Genomic DNA, 25916 nt, shown 5'->3' on the forward strand with positions numbered 1-25916 from the left:
GGCAGGGTCAAACAGGTCAGACAAAGTTCAAGACAAAACTAGACAGCAGCGGTGAGCACAATGCATAAACAGGAGTTTATGCTCAGCAATGAAGGACAGGCAGAAGCAGGTATATATGTGGGAAGGGTCCAATTACCTTGCAGGGGTGTGTACTGGTCCACCAATGGTGTCAGAGAGACACTGATCAAAAACAGCTTGCAATTAGGCTTTCCTGATGCTAGGTCTGGTTGCCGGGCAACCCGCGCGCGTGCGCGATACGCGTCGCGACGTGATGACGTCATGCGGTTTACTCAACAAGTCTCCGCCTGTGGGAGGCTCCAGCAGCTCCCTCACGTTCTCCTGCTTCCTGGTTGCCGAGCAACCCGTGCGCGTGCGCGATGCGTCTCGCGGAGCTCCGCCATCACGCCGCTGCGCCTGCACTGCCCTGGCAGTGCGTGGGCGCATGACTCTGCCCCGTGGTGCTTCCCTGAGTCGGTCTCCGCGCGGATCAGAGGCAAGTGTGACAGTATCCCCCCCTTGAGGGGAGACCTCCGGGCGAACCAGAGATGGTTTCTCAGGATGCCTACGGTGGAAGGCAGAGATGAGGCGGTTGGCATGTACCTGATGATGAGGAATCCACTCTCTCTCCTCTGGGCCATAGCCTCTCCAGTGTACAAGATATTGTAATCCTCCTCTGGATATTCTGGAGTTGAGAATGGTCTGAACCTCGTATTCTTGTTGGCCCTCTACCAGTATGGTTTGCGGAGGTTTAGATTGTCCTTTGGAGGATGAGTCTTGATGATAAGGTTTGAGAAGGGATGAGTGAAATACAGAAGGAATCCTCATATTTTTTGGCAGTTCAAGCCGTTAGGCTACTGGGTTGATCCTTTTGGTGATGCGGAAAGGGCCGATAAAACGTGGTGCCAGTTTGGGTGAAGCTACCTTTAGCCGAATGTTTTTGGTAGATAACCAAACCCTTTGTCCTACAGAGTACCCTGGGACCTCTCTTCGGTGACGATCCGCTTGTCTCTTGATGTAATATACCAGCGTGCTGTAGATTCCGATGGATCTTCTGCCATAGGTCTTGTAAGTGGCGAATCCTGTCCTCTGCGGCCGGGACTCCAGACTTGGAGATGAGGGAAGGAAGTGCCGACGGATGGAAGCCATAGTTGACCATAAATGGTGACTGTCGGGATGATTCGTTCTGTAGATTATTGTGGGAGAATTCTGCCCATGGGAGAAGTTCCGCCCAGTCGTCCTGAGTGTCAGCGATAAAGCACCTCAAAAACTGTTCCAGAGACTGATTGGTGCGTTCCGTCTGTCCATTGGTCTAGGGGTGATATCCTGATGAAAAGTGTAGGGTAACGTCCAGATTTTTACAAAACGCCCTCCAGAACCGGGAGATGAACTGGGATCCTCTATCGGACACTATGACCTGAGGGGACCCATGTAACCTGAAGATCTCCCTGATGAAAACTTCGGATAACATTGGTGCAGTGGGTAAACCCTTCATAGGGATGAAGTGTGCCTGTTTGGAAAATCTGTCCACCACCACAAGTATTGTGTCCATGCCTCTAGATTTGGGCAACTCAACGATGAAGTCCATCGATATATGTGTCCATGGACGTACTGGGATGGGTAGTGGTTGAAGGAGACCTGCTGGTCTGTTGTGTGGCGTCTTGCTTCGAGCACAAGTAGCGCACGTAGCTACGAAGGCTTGTATGTCTCTCCGCATGTAGGGCCACCAGAATGTGCGTTCGATGAACTCAGTAGTTCTTTTGGTGCCAGGATGGCCTGCAGTCTTGGATGAATGTCCCCACTCCATGACTCTCCTCTGGAATTTACGGGGAGTGAACAACCGGTCCTCCGGAACGTTGAGTCCTGCCGGGATGTTGTTCTGAGCCTTAGTAATGTCCGTTAAGGCACTAAAAGTATTTTGCAGCCAAAATACAAGTGGAAGGGAGAATGGTCTCCTGTTGATCCACCTTGTTATCCTCTACCAGGAACTGTCGTGACAAGGCGTTGGCTTTAATGTTTTTTGAACCAGGGATGTAGGAAATGAGGAAGTTAAAGCGAGTAAAGAATAAGGACCATCTTGCCTGGCGAGATCCTAGTCGCCGTGCTCCCTCAATGTACAGAAGATTCTTATGGTCCGTAAGTATCGTGACTGGCGACTCTGTGCCTTCCAGTAAGTGCCTCCACTCTTCCAAAGCCAGCTTGATAGCGAGGAGCTCCCGGTTACCTACATCGTAATTCCTTTGGGCGGAGGAAAATTTCTTTGAAAAATATGCACAAGGATGAAGTGGAGCTTGAGGATTCTTTCTCTGTGAAAGTATAGCACCTGCTCCTACATCGGAGGCGTCGACCTCCAAAAAAAAAAGGTAATGAAGGATCTGGATGGGTTAAGACGGGTGCTGAGGCGAATGCCGTCTTTATTCTCTCGAAAGCCTGGAGGGCCTTCTCAGTCCACTTTGTAGGATCAGCTCCCTTCTGTGTGAGTGCCGTGATGAATGCTACTACCGATGAGAATCCCTGAATGAACCTCCGGTAGTAGTTAGCGAAACCGAGGAATCTTTGGATGGCCTTGAGGGAGAGGGGACAGGGCCATTCGAGTACCGCCTTGACCTTGGTAGGATCCATAGCAAGACCGGTATCCGATATGATGTAGCCGAGAAAAGAGGTGGATGTTTCATGGAAATGGCATTTCTCGAGCTTGGCATACAAATGGTTCTCTCTTAAACGCTGCAGGACTTGTTTGACATGCATCATATGTTCCGGCATGGATCTGGAAAAAATTAATATATCGTCCAGGTATACTATAACATGGTGGTCCAGAAGGTCTCTGAAAATGTCGTTGACAAAGTCTTGGAAGACCGCAGGAGCATTACACAATCCAAATGGCATGACCAGGTACTCGTAATGCCCGTCGCGAGTATTGAATGCTGTCTTCCATTCGTCTCCTTCTCTGATTCTAACCAGATTATAGGCTCCTCTGAGGTCCAGTTTGGTGAAGATCATGGCTCCCTGGAGTTTGTCGAACAGTTCGGCTATCAACGGAAGGGGGTAGCGGTTTTTTATGGTGAGTTTGTTGAGGCCCCGGTAATCAATGCAGGGTCTGAGGGTTCCGTCCTTTTTTTTGACGAAAAAAAATCCTGCCCCCGCAGGTGATGAAGATTTCTTAATGAACCCCCTCTGGAGATTCTCCTGAATATATGTTCTCATGGCCTGGGTCTCAGGAATAGATAGTGGGTATGACCCTCCTCTGGGAGGTATGGCCCCGGGTAGAAGATCGATAGGACAGTCGTACGTCCGATGTGGCGGAAGTACCTCTGCTTGACGTTTGTCAAAGACATCGCGGAAATCTTCGTATATCCCCGGCAGCCGTACCCTGTCAGGATCCATGACCTCCATTCCTGCCACTGCCTTTGGAGCAGACATGCAATGTTCCAAGTAAAAAGAACTCCAACGAAGTGGTGTGGCCTCTGTCCAGTCAATGACAGGATTGTGGATCCGGAGCCACGGAAGTCCCAGAATGATGTTTGAGGAGGGGGTGTGAATGACATCAAAGGTTATAGTCTCGGAGTGAAAGTCGCTAGTCATGATGTTAAGGGGTATGGTTTGTATGGAAATGATCGCGGGCTGCAAGGGTCGTCCGTCAATGGCTTCAAGACCTACCGGTCGATCTTTGGGTACCAACGGTACTTTATTCTTGAAGGCGAACTTTTGGTCCACGAAGTTTCCTCCTGACCCCGAGTCCAGAAAGGCCTGTTTCTGTACTGTGAAGGTCTCACCGGATATGGAGATAGGTAGATAAAACCTCGTAGAGGGTTGAGGAGGGGGAAGAGTTGCAGTACCCAGCGTGATCCTCCTTATACTCACTGGGCTTTGGCGTTTTCCGGCTTCAGTGGACAGTTGAATACCAGGTGGCCGTTATTGCCACAGTAGAGGCATAGTCCCGCTCATCTTCTTCGTTGCCTCTCGATAGGCGAAAGGCTTGTCCCTCCCAGCTGCATGGGTTCATCTAGGGCAGGAGTTGTGGAGAGTAGAGGCCCTATGGTAGACAAAGAAGACGATTGTATACCTCGGGGGTGTTTGTTTCTCTCCATCCTTCTCTCTTGGAGGCGCTGGTCCATCCGGATGCACAGGTCTATCAGGTTGTCAAGTCCAGCGGGACGATCCAGAGCTGCTAATTCATCCTTCAACCGTTCGGACAGGCCCTGCCAGAAGACTGCAGATCGGCCGCCACCGTCCGGAAGTCCAGAGCATAACGAGCCACAGTACGGTCTCCCTGAGAAATATTAAGCAGAGTGGATGCAGCCGTAACCTTACGCCCTGGGGTGTCAAACACCTTTCTAAATTCGGTGATGAAGAGAGTAAGGTCAGAGGTCAAATCTGGGCGTTGCTCCCAGATAGGAGAAGCCCATGCCAGGGCGGCGTCAGTCAGCAGGGAGATTATGTATGCGACCTTGGTACGAGAAACCGGAAAGCGAGAGGGCATTAGTTCAAACTGTATGAAACACTGGTTCAGAAACCCCCGACAACCGCTGGGATCCCCTGCATAACGGTTGGGCGCAGGTAGTCGTGGTTCGGAGGTAGGTGTGATAAGTGCAGGAGTGGCTGCGAGTGGAACGGGGTTGGTGGTAGATACTGTTAGACGTCTAACTTGCTCAGTCAGGGTATCCACGTCTTGTTTAAGTTGGGAAACTAGTTGTTCTTTTAGTGTAAATGAGCCGGTAAGTTGCCGGAAGCATTCCTCATGGGTGTCTAAGCGTCGGGCCACCTCAGCGGCGTCCATGTTTGTTGGGCTGAGCATATTGTCACGCTGCGCTCACCACAAACAGGACGGAAGACCGCGGGGCTGAGGTGGGGATTGATAGGCACCGACCCACAACCACGCAGTCCTGTCCGGAATGCGTAGTCCTAGTCGTACCGCGTCATAGGGTTGGAGAGGTCAGGGTAGTCAGGGTACTTGCCGTGTTCCAGGGTTGGAGAGTCCGGGTAGGTAGAGTTTCGTAGCCAAGGTCCTGGGTAATAGAAGGTAGAGTAGTCGAGTAACGAAGCCGGGGTCAAAGTGCTGGAGAGTGTAGAAATCCAAGTAACAGGCAGGGTCAAACAGGTCAGACAAAGTTCAAGACAAAACTAGACAGCAGCGGTGAGCACAATGCATAAACAGGAGTTTATGCTCAGCAATGAAGGACAGGCAGAAGCAGGTATATATGTGGGAAGGGTCCAATTACCTTGCAGGGGTGTGTACTGGTCCACCAATGGTGTCAGAGAGACACTGATCAAAAACAGCTTGCAATTAGGCTTTCCTGATGCTAGGTCTGGTTGCCGGGCAACCCGCGCGCGTGCGCGATGCGCGTCGCGACGTGATGACGTCATGCGGTTTACTCAGCAAGTCTCCGCCTGTGGGAGGCTCCAGCAGCTCCCTCACGTTCTCCTGCTTCCTGGTTGCCGAGCAACCCGTGCGCGTGCGCGATGCGTCTCGCGGAGCTCCGCCATCACGCCGCTGCGCCTGCACTGCCCTGGCAGTGCGTGGGCGCATGACTCTGCCCCGTGGTGCTTCCCTGAGTCGGTCTCCGCGCGGATCAGAGGCAAGTGTGACACTAGCCACATCAAGTCATGGCCATTAGCAGGTCCTAACACTATTTAAAAAAATTATTTACCTCCTATAATTAGAGGAAGAATGATCGCATTGGATCTGTCACAACCAGCTGCATGCAATACCTGCTCACTAGGAAAGTGGGGAGGGGCGAGCTTAAACCCTCCTCAATGAGTATGGTGGTGTGTCCAGCCGCTGATAGAGATGTCCAAATAGTAACAAAAAAGAGAAAGCAGCGCACTGCCCGGGAGCCAGGTGGTATGAAAGTAAAAAATATTTATTCAATAATAAGCATCACCGAAAGGAGGCTTCACACCTCCTGCTTTCTCTTTTTTTGTTACTGTTTATTCAATTTCAGTCTAAAACCTTGCGAAGAAAATGCGGAATTTCACACACTACATTGTAATAGTATAAATAAAATCAATTGAAAAATAATCTGAAATGTAAGAAGAGACAATGTTAAATATATATCATGGCAAATTGTAAAATAGGAACCACGTGTATTTTATTAACCTTTTTAGGTTACGTTAAATTGCCTGCCTCAACTTCCACAGATCATGGTTCAGTGTATTGTTTCAATATACTTTGAGGCTATTGGATACAACATAGCACTTTGACAAGCCCCATCGACTCAAAACTGCTCCCACCAGGCTCTTAAAGCAAGTCTCGGCTGCTTCCAACCAGTTAATGAGGAGGAAGTCTCTTGTCTCTTCATCTCCTCTAAAAGCTGCAATTTTAATCCGATCACCTCACATCTCCCCTGTTCACTCTCCAGTGCAATTATTCCTGCACCAACTCATCTCTCCAACCTCTCTGAACAAAGGCTTATTTCCTTTATCTTTCAATATGCTTTTCACATCCATCCTAAAGAAACTTTTTGATCCTGCTACTGTCCTATCTCTGCCATTTGCACCCAAACTTCTTGAACAATTCATTTATAACCGCATACTGGACATTCTCTCTTCTAACTCCCCTTGACACACTGCAGTCTGGGTTCTGTCCAAGCCACTCCACTGAGACAGTCTTAACATAAGTCACTAATCTACATAAGGATGTCAGTAATAGCCCTGACATCGTTTCCTAAATCTCCCTCCTCACAGTTCCTTTGTCTGTCCACTGGGTGAGCTGCTATTTCTGTCTGCTCTGGGTTTTCCTCTGTCGCCTCTTGGGTGCTCCTGTCTTCTGTCTCTGCCTGCCTTATAGTTTACTGTTTCCTGCACCTCTTTGCCTTTGTTTTGTGATCCTGACTCCTGTTTCTGCCATGACCTCACCTGACCTGTTCTTTGTAGACCTGATTTCATATTAAAGGCCCTTGCTATTGAACTAGCTTACCGCAGTCTTTCCTGTTCCTGAGTTCCAGTCCTGTTCCCGAATTCGCCCTGTTCCTGCCTCCGACCTCTGCCTGTGACCTCTAACCACGCAATCTGCAATCTGCCTGCGACCCTGACGAGTCTTGCCTGATCCCCGCTGTACCCAGCCACCGAGGTCCTACCTGCTCCTGGAGTCTCCCTCATGACAAAGGCCTAATTACAAGAGCCGTTCTTGTTGTTTATTCTTTTGGACCTTTCTGCTGCTTTTGATACTGTTCATCACCCCCTCCTTTTGCACACCATCCATTATATTGACCTGCTAGTTTACAGCTTGCCTATATCACTGTAATTTTAGTGTTTCCATAGCTTTTTTCACTCCTCATAGTTGGTGTACCCCTGGGCTCCATTCTGGCCTCTACTCTTCTCCATTTAAACCTCTTCCCTTGATAATCGAACACACTTGTTTGGTTTTGGGTTTTCGCTACTACCTTCCTCATGGAACCATCCACACAAATTCTCACTCATGCACTCCTATCTTACTGGACTACTGCAACCTGCTTTTACTTGGTCTCCCCGTCTGCTTCCTCTAGTCTATTCCAAATACTGCTGCTAGGCTCAATTACCTCACTAACAACTCTTCTGCTGCACCATTGTGCAAGTCACTAAATTGGCTACTCTTACTGTACAGAGTCAAATTCAAGATACTTGTGCTAATCTACAAAACTGCGCACTACACCGCTCCCCTACATCTTTGACCTAATACTTGATCTGCAGCTCTCCACCCCCATTATTACCTCTTCTCACTCTTGCCTCCTAAGACACTTCCTGTGCTGCACCCAAACTCTGGAATTCTCTACCACGCACAATCAGACTCTCCCCTACCATACATACATTTAAAGGTTCCTTAACACACTTTTTTTCAAGGAGATCTATCCAACACTTCTTTCTTTTACTTTGATCCTAGAACCTCATATTCAGAGTCCTGAATGGCCAAACCCTTGTTCCTGTCAACTCTAGAAATTTCCATGTCCTCCTTCACTTATCATGATGCTGACGGGCCATGACCTTTTGGAGAAGCAGTAGCAGGGGGCCCCATGGGAAGAAGGGAGATTAAGTTAAATCCGATCTAGTATGACCTGCATAAAAAATCCCTGTTCCAGTATTTGAGAGATGCATACATTGGTGTTTTTTAGATATCAATATTAAAAAGTTGGAGAAGGGTGTTTGGAAATAAAAAATACTATATCTGGTAGAATCGCAGTTGTAGAGAATAAATCTATTGTAGTTAGACATTTTGGATGAAAGGCGCCGTAATAAATCTGGAGCGCAATTTGACTGCTCGTTAATCATTAGTTGACTTGTTGCAAAACCAGGATCACTTTAACATATGGAGACCAATCTTGCAATGCTCATACAAACATGAAGAAAGAGAAAATAGATATTGTATTAGAAATTGGTGCTAGAACAGTTAATGGCTTAACCAATATTGTTCCTTGTAATATATAAGAAAGCCAAAAGAGCTGCTTTTTGATTTATATGTAGTATTTTTTTATTACGTGAATGCGACTATTGCACATTTTAATTTCTTTTCTTCTTTCTTTGTCACCATAGGGAAATTCTAAGAAGAGCAAAAATCGGTAGTTCACAGGTGCCGTCATGGTGCAGATAAAGTTGCTGCTATAAACCGTATAAAATGACAAAAATGAGGATGTCAGCCGTCAATTTATCCCTGTCTTGTATGTGAATTAAATTGCTTTTGCTGTGAAAGGGGCCTGCCAAGGGTTGCATGTGTTGGTCCCTCTAACAGCAGAGTGTTTAAAGCACCTGTGACATGACTGGAAATTTGAAACGTAATGTTTGAAAAATAATGTACCTCTGAATTCCTTTGGAAGTTGTTTTGCACTTTTTTTAACTAGTTTTTAATTCATTTACAGAATAGCTTCAACATTTTTGTATGCTTCAGCTTCATTTCTAAAGCAACACATTTAATATGTTACTGTATGATTTTTGGTGTATCTTGCTTCTCACTGTAAATAGCACAGATTGAGTTCAAAAGGGAATTGACTCTTGCCATGCAAGCTGTGTTTACTCGACATTTAAAAGCGCCTCCAGTTCTCTAACCTTACGGTCTTTACATATAAAAAAAAAAAGAAATGAAAAATGTGTAAGTTTGTCAATAAATGAATTCTTACAAAATTAGCTTCTGTTATTTTTCCTGGAGATATTTAAAGACACTTCAAATTGCAATCTCCAGTAGAACCAAGTTGAAATAATGACAGTACGTTTAAAACTAAATGTCTAGGAGACACAAGAAAGCAGGTGGGGTCAGCCTGGCTCCCAGAGAAAGATCAGAAGATGTTGCATTGTGCCATCGGTGACCTGACATTCATCTTATATTTTTATTTTATTTATTTTTTACTGGCAAGTTTAATATCTTGGATCTCTGATTACACTGTTTCTGGGTCCGTAGATCAAATAGGGGTGGGGAAAAAAATTTGCTTTCTGCTTTATTGTTGAATTAAAAAAGCATACAAATTCAAGCACTATAACCATTTTGGTTTGGTTTCCGCTGTCCTGGTCTGTGACTTATTTTTTTCCTGTGTGTAAAAGAGGAAAAAATGTCTAACTCTTATACAGATTTAAACTGTATTAAAATGACTTTGTGAGGGCTATGTAGTGATGGTACAAAAAAAAACCCCAAAGAACTTAAATACTTTTTGAACTGTTCAGTTAACCTTAAAATGCACTGCAATACAGTAGCTCCCACGGCTAGCCATGTTTTTTGGAAGCGTAGCATGATACCGTTCTTGAAAATGCAGTCAAGTTCCAGAAGATGGCATAAGAAGACTTACAAAACACACACATGCATATCTTTCTATTCTGCAGTAGTTATTGAACTGTTAAAATTAAACATTAAACAAAGTATTTTCTACTGAAAGTTGTTTCATATAAATCTTTTTTTTTTTGATTATTATTATTAAACATTTCTGTTTTAGGAAGTCTGTATCCCAACTGCTTTGTTTCTTAAAGCTGCAGTTCAGTCTTTTTTTTTTTTTTTAATTTATTTTTTTACTTCAATAGTTTTATGTGTGCAATCTCTAATTACCTAACGAACTGTATAGCTGCAGGTCAATTCGTTCTCCATGTACTGATAGGTCGAAATTTGGTGACATAATTAGTGAAGGGATCTGTTTATATTCTGCTTGTCTGTCAGTGGAAGCTCATGAATATTCATGAGCAATTCTGCACTGACATGTGCTAGAGGGAGGGCAGGGCTGACAAAGGGGTGTGCCAGAGCTTGTGACAGGACATGAAGGGGCAGTGCCTTAGCAAATGGCTGTTAAAATAGAATACAAGAAAATTGGTCTTTAAAAGTTGTTTTTTTAAAAACAGAAAATGCTAAAAGTATTTTTTCTTACTACAGAACTGATTTATTAAAAAAAACACACATGCAGGATATTGACTGAACTGCAGCTTTAAGAGGGAGGGAACTACTATAAATATTGCCTGCCAGTGCTCTCCTAACTTCTCGGAATTAACATTAGGCCAGGAATGTTAGTCGCCAATATATTGTACCCTTGTCGTGCAAGCTACAGTCGGCAGCAACTCATTGCAAAACAATGCATTTCTAATCCTCATCATTCAACTGGTGGGCCAAATGCTGGCTGGGAAGGGTCTTGATTGGGCTCTTAGAGACTCTGCTCCTGCTAACTCATAAGGTAATCTAAATATACACAATACGGATGTGTTAAATATAACAAAATATTGAAATATAAAATGTTAAATGTATGTAAAATAACATTTAAACAAGCTTGTGGCACTTCTACTCCTAATGTTTTCTGATCTGGCTCCTTTTTGGATAACTAGTCGAAGTGCTCTGCTGTAGGTCCTTTTGAAAAAGGTTAGCTACTGTACAATACAGGTCAATTAGTCTAGCCAAGGTCGTTTTTGGATTCCAGGTTATAAGTATAACCAGATATTAAAGTTATGGTGGGTAAAGGTGACAAACCCTCCACCGCACAGTATACAGTAAATAAAAAAAACACTTGTGGTGCATTTGCATTATCTCTTGACAAATAGTGCTTCCAGTGCAGCCAGGCATTTTGGGTAATGACATGCAAATGAGCACGTGTATCACTTTACTTCTCATCCACTTTAACATGGATAAGCGATAGGTTAAAAGTATATAATTCCAATACTGCAGAGGGTATATTCACTTTCTTTTTGTTAATCTGTGGGCGACCTGAACTATCTACGTATCGAAAATATGTATGCCAACAAAATACAGCATTTGTTGCAGAGCTCGTGGGGAATACTCATGAGTAAATAAGGCATGTGAATATCTTGTTGATGAATCCGTTGGTTCTTTGCTCGGTCATATTAAACAATATGTATGAGAACATTCTACGTTGCTCCAAAGAAAAAAAGAGAAACCATCTGCAAACCAAGTGGAAATAATTTTATTCCTATCCCATTAGAATGCATATTCCATGAAAAGGCACAAATTATTAAAATATTACATTTGTGTATCAGAGCAGCAGCAAATATGATTTCTTGTTTCAACCACCATAGTGCATTGTTTTTCTGGTGTGTGACATCACCTGTGACATCTGTTTTGTGAGTGTATCTTTATACTTGGTCAGGTGGTGTGCCATCTGAACTGCAGCTCCTTCATAATAAACCTTGCCATTTCAGCGCCATTACTGTTTTCAAGACCTGCTTGATAAGAGGGGGTTATTTGGAGAAAAAAGAGGGTGGTGTTTGTATTGGTTTCTACCATGTAGTAAAGTAACGAAGGGAGAAGGAGTAGGTAGTATGATGCCTTTCATTGAACCAACAGATTATTAAAGTTATAGGCTTTGACTCGCACAGGCTCTCATATGACAGAAGTACAGAACTACAATGTACACAGGTATAGCAGGCGTGATTACCGCAGTTGCTATGAAATAATGCAGTAAATATTGTCTGCATTAAGAACACGCACACCATCTTTTTTCAATGGCGTGAGGGGTAAGACTTGCTTTAGTAATGTGGTAGCATTAACATGACTAATCACATCTGTTTTTACAGTATTGTAGATGCAATTGTATTCTACATACCATCTGCACTACACTGCTGTCAATCTATACCTCATCAGTGCTAAATAATTGCCTATATAAACCTACAGTATATTGAATGATGTGTACCAAGTGCTCATTGAATAGTGTATACAAAGATTCATCAATAAGTGTACAAATAATATATATTGCGTTCACCACTATGTCAACAAATATGATATATTAGTGGACAAATGCTCAATAGTGTGACCAATTTTATAAGAACAATTGTAGGGATCAATACTGTGATCTATGCCCTGTGTTGGAGGAGTGTCAAAATAGATAAATGGATATACTATCAAGAATCACAGCAGCTTCTGTAAGGTGAACCAAACACTAATATATCTAAACAAAAATAATAATAATTAGAAGTGCTTTGTTCGAAAATAGTGAGGACAATGCTGATGACAAATATTTTATAAACGAACTCTAGTTATACATATAATTGTAAATAACAACATACATCACATTTATGTGACAGTAAAAACTAATTGAATAAAACCAGTGGTCAAAGATGTCATTGAAGCAATGATACTTGCAGTTCAATCCAAGTTGAAGCTGATGGTATATAGTTGCTGGATTCCAAGAGATAAATGATAATTGGAGTGAATAGATGTAGTTGTTGCGCCAAGGTGTCTGTGTTGGTCGTTTTGGGGGAACCCCAGAAGATGAATGAACAGGGAACACTGCACACACACTGCTAGCACTCCATGAAGAATAGAAAAGCGTGATTTCTGAGGCTCTAGCAGAGGGTCTGTAGCGATGTGCGCAAACAGAGACTCTGTATACAGAGACTCTTGTGTGAATGCAATAATTGCCTGGGCTTATCAGCTGAAACTAATCACTGGTACAAGGCGCTGAATCCTGACTTGAATAATGACGCCAAAATGGCGTGCTGATCCAGCGTTCCAGTTTACCTTCAATTGGTGTTGCAGTTCCGGTTGTTAGAAAGGAGTAATAGTATAAATAAAAAGCTGTTTTGGCTAAAAGTGTCCATAGGAGTAATCCTACGCGTTTCATCATGTGATTGTAACTTTCCCATTAGGCCTAATAGGCACAGGCCTAGGCCGGCAAAATGTACCCTTTTTTTTTCATATACAGAGAACCTTTGGTCAAACGGCGCCGGGACACGTCGCTGCATGGTAGCTCACAACTGGCAAACCAGGTCTAATAAGTGCATTTTCAAATGTCCTGTGCGGGACATTTAAATATGGCAGGTCTAGACCATGTAGTGGCCTTGCGCAGGACATTTAAACCTGCCCTTATCAGACTTGGCTTGGGGGGAGTGGGCGGTCGTGAGTGGGGCGTACATTGCAGCGAAATGTCCCGGCGTTTTGGATGCGGCCAAACATCCTAGACCGTATACAGAGGCCACACTGATTGCCACGGGAGAGTGTGGGCTTCTATAAAGTTATTTTCTTCATGCCGCCCTCCTCCAGCGTTGCGGCCTCAAATGATGCTGCGATGCATTGCCATGGAAATGTGACATCACATGGTGTTGCGTTGTCATGGAAACACGACATCACAACGTTAATTGACACCGCGACACTGAAGGAGGGCGGCACGAAAAAGGAGGCGGCCCCAAGATAAGTGCCTGTTGGTGGCAGATTTTTAAATCTGCCAGAACCTCTAGCTAGGTTAATTAATGATGTTGGGTAGCTCAGACACTGCCATTTAACCTCATGTTGGCACAAACATGTGGAGCGTATATTATATATAAATATATTTTAAAAACAGTAAAAAATAAAATTAGTTAAAGCTAAGAATTCCAGATAATATCTATCTAGACACATATTTCTATATCTAAATTAAAAGCCCTAACATACTGAAATTAAATTCACGTTGAGTAAATAAGTCCATTATAGGAAATCTATATAAACACATTATTCTGAAAGATCCAAATTGTAAAGTAATTTAGATCTATATTTAAATATTGTGATTTTAATTCATAAGGCTATTATTATTAAAAAGTTTCATTGAGACAATGTGGTATCATAGTGTTAGATCGACAAATCCAATAGGATTCCTGACAGCAGAGTGTTCTAAAACGAACTGCCCCTAAATAGGGAATACATTCCAAGAACATCACTTTAGGAGTAGAAGGGTCTTTATTATGATACTTTGAAGAGTGGGTACACAATGTGTTTCCAAACAATTCAGGATACCCCTGCGATGCTCCAAAATATAGACTCATAGGAGACAAATAGTGCGTCCTACATAATTCAAACCACAGCCACAAGTGATCAGATATGACATACTGTGTTTGACAATCTATTTGTCCTTTAACCAAAAGGACCTCATTATCTTCCTTACATACATGTATAGCAGCAACAGGTCCAAAGCGCAAACCTCAGGATATTACATGGAAAAAAAACAGAAAAGATATATAGTGCAAAAAGATATATGTCAAAAATGGGGAATGGTCCAAAAACTATGAACTTCCCCCTCACATGGTTTATGGGAATATTAAAGCGTTTTTCAACACAAAGTGGACTCCAACAGGATCTTTATATTTGTATGGGTGCAGGGCAGGATCTTATTATATATGAAGGAGAGAGGATAGAAACGTGGTGCAAATAAAGTTTAACAAATGTAGCCATGCATAATAATGACTGCATACATCTTCCCTGTTGGCAGTAAGTCCCGGTAAATACAGGCCTGCCAACAGAAGTTATGGAGGTTTTCCCTCACACCCTTGTGTGGTGCCCTGTGTAAGGATGGGAGTGGCTGTATGCTCTGAGTCCCTGGATAGTGACCTCAGAGATGCGCCTGCCCCCTGGAGTATAAAGGGCACAACACTGACAGTTGGTGTTGTTGTTGGTGGAGAAATAGTAACCAGAAGGTACAAGGTTGGAGAATCACTTTTGTGACCCTAGTGCAGTAACTAGCGGTAGCAAAGTGATCGACTAAGTTTTGTCTACGCCATACTGTGTCCAGGGACCTGGCACAGCGGTGATCTCCCTAGGAGAGAGGGAATCCCACTTCAATACGGGAGGGTGTACCTGGCAAAGGGACAGCACGGAGAGATGTGCGGCTAGAGCCGGCAGCTGCATGGGGCAGTCTGCTACATCCCTGTATTCAATAAAGATGTCCTTGAGAAAAAGAACCCCACTGTGTGAGTGTGAGATTACTCAACAGTGGATGGCACCAAGAAGGAGTTCCTCACCAGGACCATCTCCCTGCGGAAGCACAGATCCTGATGAGGTGGAGGCGCTGCACATGATGTAAGTTGGACTCGTACCCACTACCTCAGCTACCTGTCCTGATGACATCCCCTAATAACACCAAGCGGGAGACTCAAGAGTCCTGTTGCTTGCAGGTGCACCACCACACACGCCTTGTAATGGGAGACTGGTTAGACTACACGGGCCAATATGAGATTGGGTGGGTCAGGCCAGAGGGAACACCCGTTACACAAATAAAAACACATAACCGAGCAGTGGAAAGAAACTCACAGGCTTCCAAGGGATAAAAAGCATATAGACCAACCAGGGTCTGAAGACTGGCTGTCCACAGGCTCCACTCTAGCAGACAGCAATGGCTCACTTTTCCTCCTACAGTATCTCAGAGTGCAGCAGATAGGCAGAGCAGATCGCACAGAAGTAGACACTTCTCACAAGTCCAGTAGAGTGATATAAAGTCCGGACTCTACTGGACTTGTATGAATGATGCATTTTTTTTGGTTTCTTGCAAGCCTGTGCCTGTTTTACCATTTGATATATATTTTATTTCTGCCATAGCTGATGGCGAAACCTCTGTGAGTTAATGTCAATGGGAATTTCCTTGCGATAGTGCCCCGATTGGCACACTTGCAGTTTAATTAATAACCCCCAGAGTGTAACTCTTGTAATAATCAAACAACTACCATACCAGTTTGCTTTGATTTAATATCTTGCTAAGTTTATCTAATTAAACAGTCACTGGGGATTTACCAACTTTTATTTTAGTAATTTACGATCCCTGTGGACCCTTGTTGAACCTTTGAAAACTATAGTATAGCTTCAACTTGCCACTAATTGTTTGTGGGACAAGTTCAACATGGAAAGTAAGAGCCTTCTAACTTGTAAGTGGAGCATTCTAAGCACTGTTCAATGTTTATTTTGTAAAATACTGTTTCTTCGGTATGGACATGTGCACGCTGCTATTTTCAGTAATCTATCGATCTATTTTAAATTAAAATTTTCTACATTTATATTTACATTTTTTACACTCATAACTAATGCATTTTGCTTTCAGTTGATCTTTCTATAAAGAGAAAATATTAGTTTCTTATAAATGTATCACTTGCCATCTCTTTTCTGCCCTTGTTCACTTTGCCAAAGGAGCAACAACAATTAACATTTTCAAATAAAGAGATGGATGTGAAAATTGCTCACTTCCCTGGGAATATTGATGTATGTATCACTACTATCCCCACTAACATGCAGAGTTACACATTTAGAAGGTAAAGATTTGAGTACGTATCTACATTAAACCAAATATTCACTTGAGTCAAGGGTCAAATTTATTAAAATATAACCTTTATTAATATATCCCTAAAATAATTTTCTACTTGAAAAACCTATACTGTATATACAAATAATACAAATCCTTTCCAAGTAAGGGGGGCCTATATGTGTGGGCCAACGGGAATAATACAAACCAGAGATACTGATAAATAGAATTCTGACTGTACTTGAACCTATGTTAAATTGCAATGGCCAAACTGTTAGTGAGATTATATAGTTGTGGCCAGTATAGTATTGTGTCTTAAGTCATAGATTGCAGACACAGCGTCCAAGGAAAACAAAATTGTGTTCCATGATTTTTAATGGAAAATCCCAAATTAGTCAAGAGCTGTAGTGCATAATTGTGGAGGTCTTGGGCGGGAGAAGTACATTTCTACTGTAAGAAAGTGGATACAGGCCTTCCTTTTGATGGACCTTTGGTGGTTTCGGGTATGTGCCTTCTTTGTCAGGTTATTCAGGACATTCAAAGGGCGAAAGAGGATCTTTGTCAAGATTCAGGCAGTAAGGATCTGGAAGATGTAGAAGAGCTGCCTTGGCTTTAATGTTTAGAAACAAGGTCTGATTCCAGATAAATCGGCAAGACTGTTGGAGTTTGCGAATTGTTGGGAAAAGACAACTTTAGACAAATGGGTGGGGAAGTTGGGTTGCATTATAGATTTGAAGAGTTGCTTCCTCACAGGTTTTGTCTCCAAATCTCCAGGGGATCCAAGTAAAAAGAAGGACTCTAAGAAAGGTTTTAAATGGTTTTCTGTGCAATGCAGGGATCATAAAAGGTCCCAGAGAGGGGTACTTACTCCAAAATATGTTTGATTCCTAAGCCTTGAGACATGTTCAGTATTATTATGGACTTGAAGTTTGTAAATCACTTCAAAACAAAAATGCATTTTAAAATGGAAACAAGATCAGCAATCGTTGTTCTGGAAATGGTGGATTTCATACCAATGTTGGACTTTAAAGATGCCTATCTCCATGTTTCCATTTGCACCGGCCATCAAAGATGTTTCAGATTCTGCTTGAAGATACAAGATCAGATGGAGCAGTATCGATTCAGATCCCTTCATCTTGTCCTCTCTTCTGCTTCCAGGACATTCACAAAACTCATCAGGGTCATGGCAGCTTGTCAGAGTCGAAACATTTTTAAATAAAAGTTTAATCTGCAGCAGTTATTCGCTCACCTAAACACGGGTATCCAGGAACATGGATAGATCCGGACTATACATAAAAGCAATTTTGTTCCAAATTCTTGATGTACATCTTCAGCACAGTGCGTGCAAGAGTCAGAACCAAGTCCGCTCTGGTTAATCTGGGGGGCTAAATGGAAGATCTTAGAAGCGCGGGTTATGTTTTCACACATAATTGACACTTTACAAACAGCTGTGACTTACACCATAGCCTCGAGATGTTTTGCATTATGATGCAAAAGAATTCTCGATCCTTTTCAGATTTCAAACCCACTAATTTTAGAATAATAGCATATGGCAATTTAATCAAAATAAAACATAAAAATCGAACTGTTGGAATAACACTCACGAATTTTCAGTTAAAAATGTGCATGTAGATCAATAATGATCAGATGTGCTGGTGTCTTTTGGCCTCACAATGGGTCTGCAGGGTGTTTGTAGCACTCCAATCTTTGCATGGGACACCAAGTTCCTTCACCGGGTGCAGAGGTCTTGGGCGCTTCCTGGTCCGCATCTCCTCCCAGGCTCTGACTCCCGTCCGGGCAGGTCTATGCAGCAATGCGCGATGATGCATGATGCTCAATGACGCACCACAACTTGATAACGCGTTGGACCCGCCTTGGATTTCTCTGCTCACTCGTTGTGCTGAATGCGTCCCTTCTCTGATAACCTGCTCGCTTCCTCAGGGGTAGTAAGCGAGCAGGTCTTGTGAAACGCGTAGGGTGATTCATTTGGTACTGGGAACAGTGGCCTATTATCGGAGAAGGAACGCAGTCAGTACAACGAGTGTATGGAGATGAGCAGTGAAATCCAAGGCGGGTCCAATGCGTCATCACGTTGTTGTTGTGCGTCATCACGTTGTGCGTCATCAAGCATCACATGTCATCACGCATCGCTGGGCAGGCCTGCCCAGATGTGAGTCAGAGCCTGGGAGGAGATGCAGACCAGGAAGCGCCCGAGACCTCTGCACCCTGTGAAGCTACTCGGCATCACATGTAAAGATTGAAGTACTACAAACACCCTGCAGACCCACTGTGAGGCCAAAAGACACCAGTACATCTGATCATTATTGATCTACATGTACATTTTTAACTGAAAATTCGTGAGTGTTATTCCAACAGTTCGATTTTTATGTTTTCTTTTTTATTAAATTGCCATATGTTATTGTACCGTGAGGTTTTCTTCTTGCTCTTCCATTGCACATGTGACCTAATAGACATCAATGGGCATCCATCCATTTCCCTGTTATAGCCAAGTATTCATCAGTTCCATTTCATTACATCACAGCAATCTCTCACCAAGTGCATGGTATTGAATACTATATATTGATATATTGAGTACTGGTTGTGAAATTTCATCCATCTAGTGGCTAAAGGTTTCACTGAGTTTCTAAATGTATTTTATTTTTTAGATAGTACCACTGGGTATAATAATTCAGTTAGAGTGTTATCATGGTGCTGATTTATTAATGCATGCACAAGTGGTGTCTTTGTTTAAAGTAGTTGTTCAGAAGGTTTACACCAATTTATTTTTGTTGTTTCCACATCACTATTCAACACATCACCCAGAGGACCAGTGCCAAGGAGGACTTTTCTTCAACATTACTGTTAGAAGGATTTTGGACAATCCATGAGTCATCTAGGCTGCAGGACTTCTGGCACCTAAAGGTGCGAATCTATATTGTATTGGGACATTTATTTGTTCATTTATACTTATTCCTGTTGGATATAGCACTAAGTTGTGTAAACTCCATCACACGGGTAGTATTATCTGCTACTGCCTTTCTACTCCAATTGGATTTAGTCTTTAGAAGTTTTCTAGTATTATCTGCTTGTAATATGGGTGTATCGCTGCTTGCCAAACTCCTACTTGCCCCCATTCTACCTCCACGATCCCTTGCTATTTCCCCATCCCCATCTACTCTATTTAGTTTGTTATCTGTTTCTCGTCCCTCCCCCCTCTATCCTAGTTTCAAATCTCCTCCAACCTTTTGAAGTGAAACTTCTTTGCTGGCACTACTAAATTCTCATAGGACAAAACTCCTTCATGGAGACAAAAATGCATAACGGAAGTAAGGCGCGTGCCCCTAATCTCACAGCACAAAAAATTGTTGTTGGAGATGAAAAAGCGACCAGGTGTGATCACGAGTGCGTGCTAGCCCCTTAACTGATGCTTGCACCTTTGCAGAAGCGATCAGAGCCGCTCCGCCCGTGCATGCACAGAAGCAGCCAGCTTCGCCTGCACATGCGCAGAGAAGTTCACTTACAACGAGCGTGCTTGGCACACACCATGGTTTTTTTTTTGTTTTTAACATTCTCCCCCGTAGCACAGTCTCCATGGGTAATGAATTCCACATTTTAATTGCACTTACTGTAGAGAACCCTTTCCTTTGTTGCTGGTTAAATTGCCTTTCCTCCAACCTTAAGGAATGTCCCCGTTTTAGTAGGGCCCTTGGGTTGACTAGTTCTTTTGAAAGTTCCTTGTATTGACTTGTACTGAGCCTCTCCTCATAAGGGCTTGTCCAGGCTGAGAATGGGCGCGCAAGCGTGCTCGCACTCCGCGCAATCAAACACATTGCGACAATGTGTTTGACCAGGGTGAGCGTGCACGGGCCCGTGAGCGCTCAGCTGCTTGGCGAGACAAATTATTTTGAATTTGATGCTCTTGCCCTGGTCACGTGCGTGGTTCAGCCAAAGAGGGTGAAGCGCTCATGTGACATCCACCCCTGCACTCACAACTACGCTGGACACAAATCGCCCCTGCTCTCGCGGCAGGGAGCTCGAGCGAGAGCGCGCGCGCTCCCAGCATGACTGCGGCCTTAGGCAGATTTTCCAATCCCTTTATTAATTTGGTGGCTCTTCTCTGCACTTTTTCTAGATCCATAATGTATTTTTTATGGAGTGGTGTATACCCCATATTCAAGGTGTCGCCTTACCAGTGCTTTACACAGTAGCATAATAATGCTTACTTCCTTTCCATCCATTCCCCGTTTAATGCAAGATAAGATTTTGTTTATTAATAATTAAATAATAAAATCAGTAGCATTCATCTAATAATCACTTCATTAGAACTATTGCAAGATATCACAATAAGGCTCTTAACCCGTAAAATGTTTCTTCCTGAGGCTGTCACTTCTGCCAGAATAATTAGCTAATTGCAAGCGCTTGCCTATAAGGGAGCCATAAATGGTTTTCAATGAAAATAAAGTGGTTCTATGGACCCCCTCGATTTTTGTCCTAAGGTGAATGAACCAAGAAATAGCTCTGACATCATTATGCCAAAATCCATTAATGCTAAAGAAGCAAAGCTGAATAAATTGAATATGGTTTGTTGCTTGAAGATCTGCCCAGAACTAGCAATTTTCAGACATCAGAGAAACTCTGTGTTCTCTTTGGAAGACACAAGAAAGGTGTTTCAGTCTTGAAACCAACGCAGACTCGATGGCTAAAAAATAACCATATCAGAAGCATACCAGCATAAAGGTTCTGTCCAAGTAGCATTTTTTTTTATTTCAGCTCTGGCGACCCCCTGCTTCCCGAGGCACTTACCTCCATATGGTGTGCCAGGATCTCTCAAGTTTAAATGTCCTGTTCACACGAGTCAATGGGAAGCTGCAAGGGATGACGTCATGGCTTCCTATTGGCCCGCAGGACTTTTAAGCAGCCATTACGAGAACCCAGACTAGCCCAGCCACAGCAGCTACCGGCACCCCCTACGAAGGTAAGTATCTCTGGAAGCAGAGGGTCCTCTGAGCTGAAATCAATGCGGTTCAGCTCCGGAGACCCTCTCATTCAAACCTATTTTTAAAAAATGTCACTTGGACCAAACCTTTAAAGGGAAGATGCCTCCAGAATTTGTTAAGGCACATTCAACTAGAGCCATGGCAGCTGAGAGAATTCCAGCTTCAGCAGCAACGTTTTGCAGGGCAGCTACAGTACCTGGACTTCAGTTAACACATTTATTAAACATTATAGGCTAAAGCAGTAAAATTCAGGGCATTATTGAAAACCCTGCTCTCTGATTGGTTAAAATTCCGGGCATTATTCAATCAGTAATGCCCGGAATTTTAGCAGCTTGCAAAGTGTAATTTTCAATCTGTTTATTTCCAGTCAATCAGCTTTCACAACAGCTGAGACAGGGTAGAGGATTGGTCAGAATGAAGTAACAGCTCTGAGACAGGGCAGGGGATTGGTCAGGAAGTATCAGCCACGGGTTGACTCCTCCCCCTTCTGAGCTGACTGAAAATTTCTGAACAGATTCAGGTTAATTTCAAGGGGGGGGGGAGAGTCTGCAAAATTTAGTAAGTGGCTGAATTTTTTATTGTGGCTGCAGTGTGTGTGTGTGTGTGTGTGTGTGTGTGTGTCAGTAACAGTGTTTATGGGTATAGCAAGTGTCAGAAGCAGTGTTTATGGGTATAGCAGCAGCAGTGTGTGTTGTGTTGTGCAGTTGTATGTGTGTGTATCAGTAGTTTGTGTGTGTTGTGTGTGTAGAGCTGATGTGTGTGTGTATAGAGCTGCTGTGTTTGTGTGTGTGTGTGTGTGTGTGTGTGTGTGTGTGTGTGTGTGTGTGTGTGTGTGTGTGTGTGGAGCTGCTGTGTTGTGTGTGTGTGTGTGTGTGTGTGTGTGTGTGTGTGTAGAGCTGCTGTGGTGTGTGGGTGTGTGGGTGTGTGGGTGTGTGTAGAGCTGCTGTGGTGTGTGGGTGTGGGTGTGTGTAGAGCTGCTGTGGTGTGTGTGTGTGTGTGTGTTTCAGTAGCAGTGTTTATGGGTATAGCAGCAGCAGTGTGTGTGTGTTGTGTTGTGCTGTTGTATGTGTGTAGCAGCAGAGTTTGTGTGTGTAGAGCTGCTGTGTTGTGTGTAGAGCTGCTGTGTGTGTGTGTGTGTAGAGCTGCTGTGGTGTGTGTGTGTGTGTGTGTGTGTGTGTGTGTGTGTGTGTGTGTGTGTGTGTGTGTGTGTGTGTGTGTGTGTGTGTGTGTGTGTGTGTGTGTGTGTGTAGAGCTGCTGTGTTGTGTGTGTGTAGAGCTGGTGTGTGTGTGCGTGTATAGAGCTGCTGTGGTGTGTGTAGAGCTGCTGTGTTGTGTGTGTGAGTGTAGAAGTGCTATGGAGTGTGTGTAGAGCTCCAGTGTGTGTGTGTATGTGGTGTGCTTGTGTGTGTAGAGCTACTTTGTGTGTAGAGGTGCTGTGTTGTGTGTGTGTGTGTGTGTGTGTGTGTGTGTGTGTGTGTGTGTGTGTGTGTGTGTGTGTGTGTGTGTGTGTGTGTGTGTGTGTGTGTGTGTGTGTGTGTGTGTGTGTGTGTGTGTGTGTGTAGCAGCAGTTTGTGTGTGTGTTGAGCTGCAGTGTGTGAGTGTAGAGGTGCTGTGTGTTTGTGTGTGTGTGTGTGTGTGTGTGTGTGTGTGTGTGTACACAGAGGGGGCAGCAGTGTGTGGATATAGATATCTGCAGTGTAAGAGTATATAGAGGTGGATTCATGTATTTACCATTTTATTTTAATAAAAAAATCTATATAACTATACAAAAGTGTTTATTATTTATGAAAAAAGCCTGCATTTAGCCTATAATAGTAATAATCCCCTCAGAACAGGGCATTACTGGCCAATAATGCCCTGTTCTGAGGGGATTATTACTTAATTATAGAATGGACATTATGCCACCAGCTAATGCTTCCTTTTGAAGGAAAGTGTTACCTGCCATTGTGACATCTTAATCCCTCCCACATTAGATCTGCTGTGGAATAACCCACGCAGTGGCGGATTTAACATTGGGCCCGATAGGCCCGGGACTAGGGCGGCAAAATTTGGAGGCGGCAAAGTTTCCTTTTTTTCCAATGTACAGAGGCCCCGCTCTCTTCCCCACTGATTGCTGGGGGAGAGGGTGGGGCCTCTGTAAAGGTCTCTTACCTTCTACTTCGCGCCTGCCTCCTCCTTCCGTAGCATCAACGCTGCGATGTGCGTAATGGAAACACGTCGTCATGGGATGTTGCAGCCTCATTTGACGCCACGACGCTGCAGAAAGAAGAGGGCAGTGCTGCAGGAGGAGGCGGCGGCCCGGCGGCAGAAAGGTAAGTGCCCATGTGCGGCAACATTTTTAACCCGCCACTGATCCCACAGGTGTATACTGCCGCATAGACGTAGAAGAAAGAGAAAATTCTTAGCACTATTTATTGCTCCGCCAGTCCTATCATTGCAGTGCACAGGGACTTCCTCATCTAAATAAACGTGTGTTCGGCATAAATATATCATTGTTGTGGTGGTCTTTTCTCTTGTTTTTTTATTATGTCCTCGGGAACCACTCTGGGGTCTGGTGGGAGGCAAGGTCTCTTATACCTAGCAGTTGAAGTTGCTTTCTGTCCAGCCCAGAAGGAACGTGTAAAACCCCCAGGTGTGCAGCACGGCTATGATAGAACCAGAGGAAAATGAAGTAGCGGTAAGAATTTCCCCTGTGGACTTGCTGTGCTAGAAGGGCTTGGAGCACAATTGTTGTTTGGTTTTTAGGAAGAGTCAATATTCAGGAGGCGCATAATAATTTCCCTTGATGTAGAGTTATATTCTGCAGAATTATAAATTACTTAATATTTTTGAGTTTATTTCCTTACCACACACAGAGAATGCATATGAAACATTTGAGGACGATTATATGGTAAAACGTATGTTATATGTGCAATTATAAAAATAAAAGATTAAGGGTTCATTCCCCCCAAAATTGCATTTAAGTAGTTTATTATGACTGGAGGTGTCCTGGATTTTGCTTGACAAACATTTATGGAACTGTTCAGTTGATTGGGCTGCAAGGTATCTTTGGGCATTAGAAAGTATTTGATGGAGCAGCACTGATTAGTAAATGTGGCATATTGTATGCGTTAAATTAAATGTATTATTTCCTATGAAAGAAATTACAATCTTACATGTAGATGTTTCTGGAGTGAGACATCACAGCAAAGGAAAAAAAATTTTTGCAGATATTTTTGGGGAATATTGAGTATTACACTCAGGGCCGCTGACAGGGGAGAGAACTGGAACAAGTGTCCCGGGGCCCGGCGGTTATGGGGAGCCTGGCTGACCGGCGCTGAAAGTTGAGCCTTACCAGAGGTCGGGCCGAATGTCTGCGTCCAGAATCCAGGCCTCTGGTTGCCTCCAGGCCCTGACTCTACCCTGCCGGGGCCTCTCTCTTTCACAGGTGCATGTCTGAAGCTGGGCCCGACTTCTGGCATGCACTGGTGGGAGAGAGAGGCCCAGCGCAGGGGAGAGAGGTAGGCCGGCAGCAGACCCAGCATGGGAGAGGCCTGCAGGAGCTGGGAGAGTCGGGCACCCGAGGCCTGAAGCCTGAGACCATCCCCAAGGTAATTGTGGGTGTGTATTTTGTGTCTGTGGTGTATGGGGCAGAATTGTATTTTTTTTTATATGGGAGGGGGTGTTGTATTTTGTGTGGGGAGTGCGGTATTGTATTTAGTTTGTGTTTGAAAGGGGGTATTGTATTTAGTTTGTGTGGGGAGGGGGTATTGTATTTTGTGTGGGGAGGGGGTATTGTATTTAGTTTGTGGGGGGGATGAGTATGAGGAAGGGGTAATTGAGGGAGTGGGATTGAGTGAGAGGAGTGTAATTAAGTGAAGGCGGAGGGGGGGGAGTGTGAGAGGAGAGAAGGGTTGGCAGAGAGAGGGGGGGGAGTGAGAGAGTGGTGGGGAGGAAGGGAGGGGGGAAGAGTGAGAGAAATACATGGGGAAAGGGGGGTAATAGAGGAGGTGGCTCGCGAGGAGCTGTAAAAGGAGGGGGTACTCTCAAGGCCGCTGACATGCAGAGGTGAAGGGGAGGGATGGGGGAACGCTGGTCGAAACTCTAGTCCTGACCCTGGGAAATCTGCCGGTGACCCTGATTGCACTTGTAACGGGTTTTCTGGCCTAGCCTGACACACCCAATCTCACATTGGCCCCTGTGGTCTAACCAGTCCCTATTACATGGTTGTGTCTGGTGGTGCACCTGTTGGCAACAGGACTCCTGAATCTCCCGCATGATGTTGTGTGGGGAATGCCAACCCTGATAGGCAGCTGAGGTAGTGTGCATGAGTCCTACCTATATCCAGTGCAGCGCCTCTACCTCATCAGGATCTCTGCGTCCGCAGGAAGATGTAACTGATGAGGAACTCCTCTGTGGTGCCTCCTCCTGTGCAAGAACTTCATACCCACACAGCAAGGATTGGTTGAACTTGTGCATCTTTATTGTACTTTCGGTATGGGCTAACTGCCCCTCGCAG

The 25916-nt window shown here is 44.1% G+C and overlaps 1 protein-coding gene across 2 annotated transcripts in view; it reads left to right on the forward strand.

Annotated features, from left to right (window-relative positions):
- PPP1R21 (protein phosphatase 1 regulatory subunit 21) overlaps positions 1-9775 on the forward strand; it is a 70918-nt gene extending 61143 nt beyond the window's left edge. For both annotated transcript variants that reach the window (XM_075595836.1, XM_075595837.1), the window contains one exon: positions 8503-9775. In XM_075595836.1, the coding sequence (XP_075451951.1) occupies positions 8503-8532 (30 nt within the window). In that variant the 3' untranslated portion in view covers positions 8533-9775. The remainder of the gene's footprint in view (positions 1-8502) is intronic.
- Positions 9776-25916: the final 16141 nt, after the last annotated feature.

Source organism: Ascaphus truei, chromosome 4, assembly GCF_040206685.1.
Source record: "Ascaphus truei isolate aAscTru1 chromosome 4, aAscTru1.hap1, whole genome shotgun sequence".
NCBI lineage: Eukaryota > Metazoa > Chordata > Amphibia > Anura > Ascaphidae > Ascaphus > Ascaphus truei.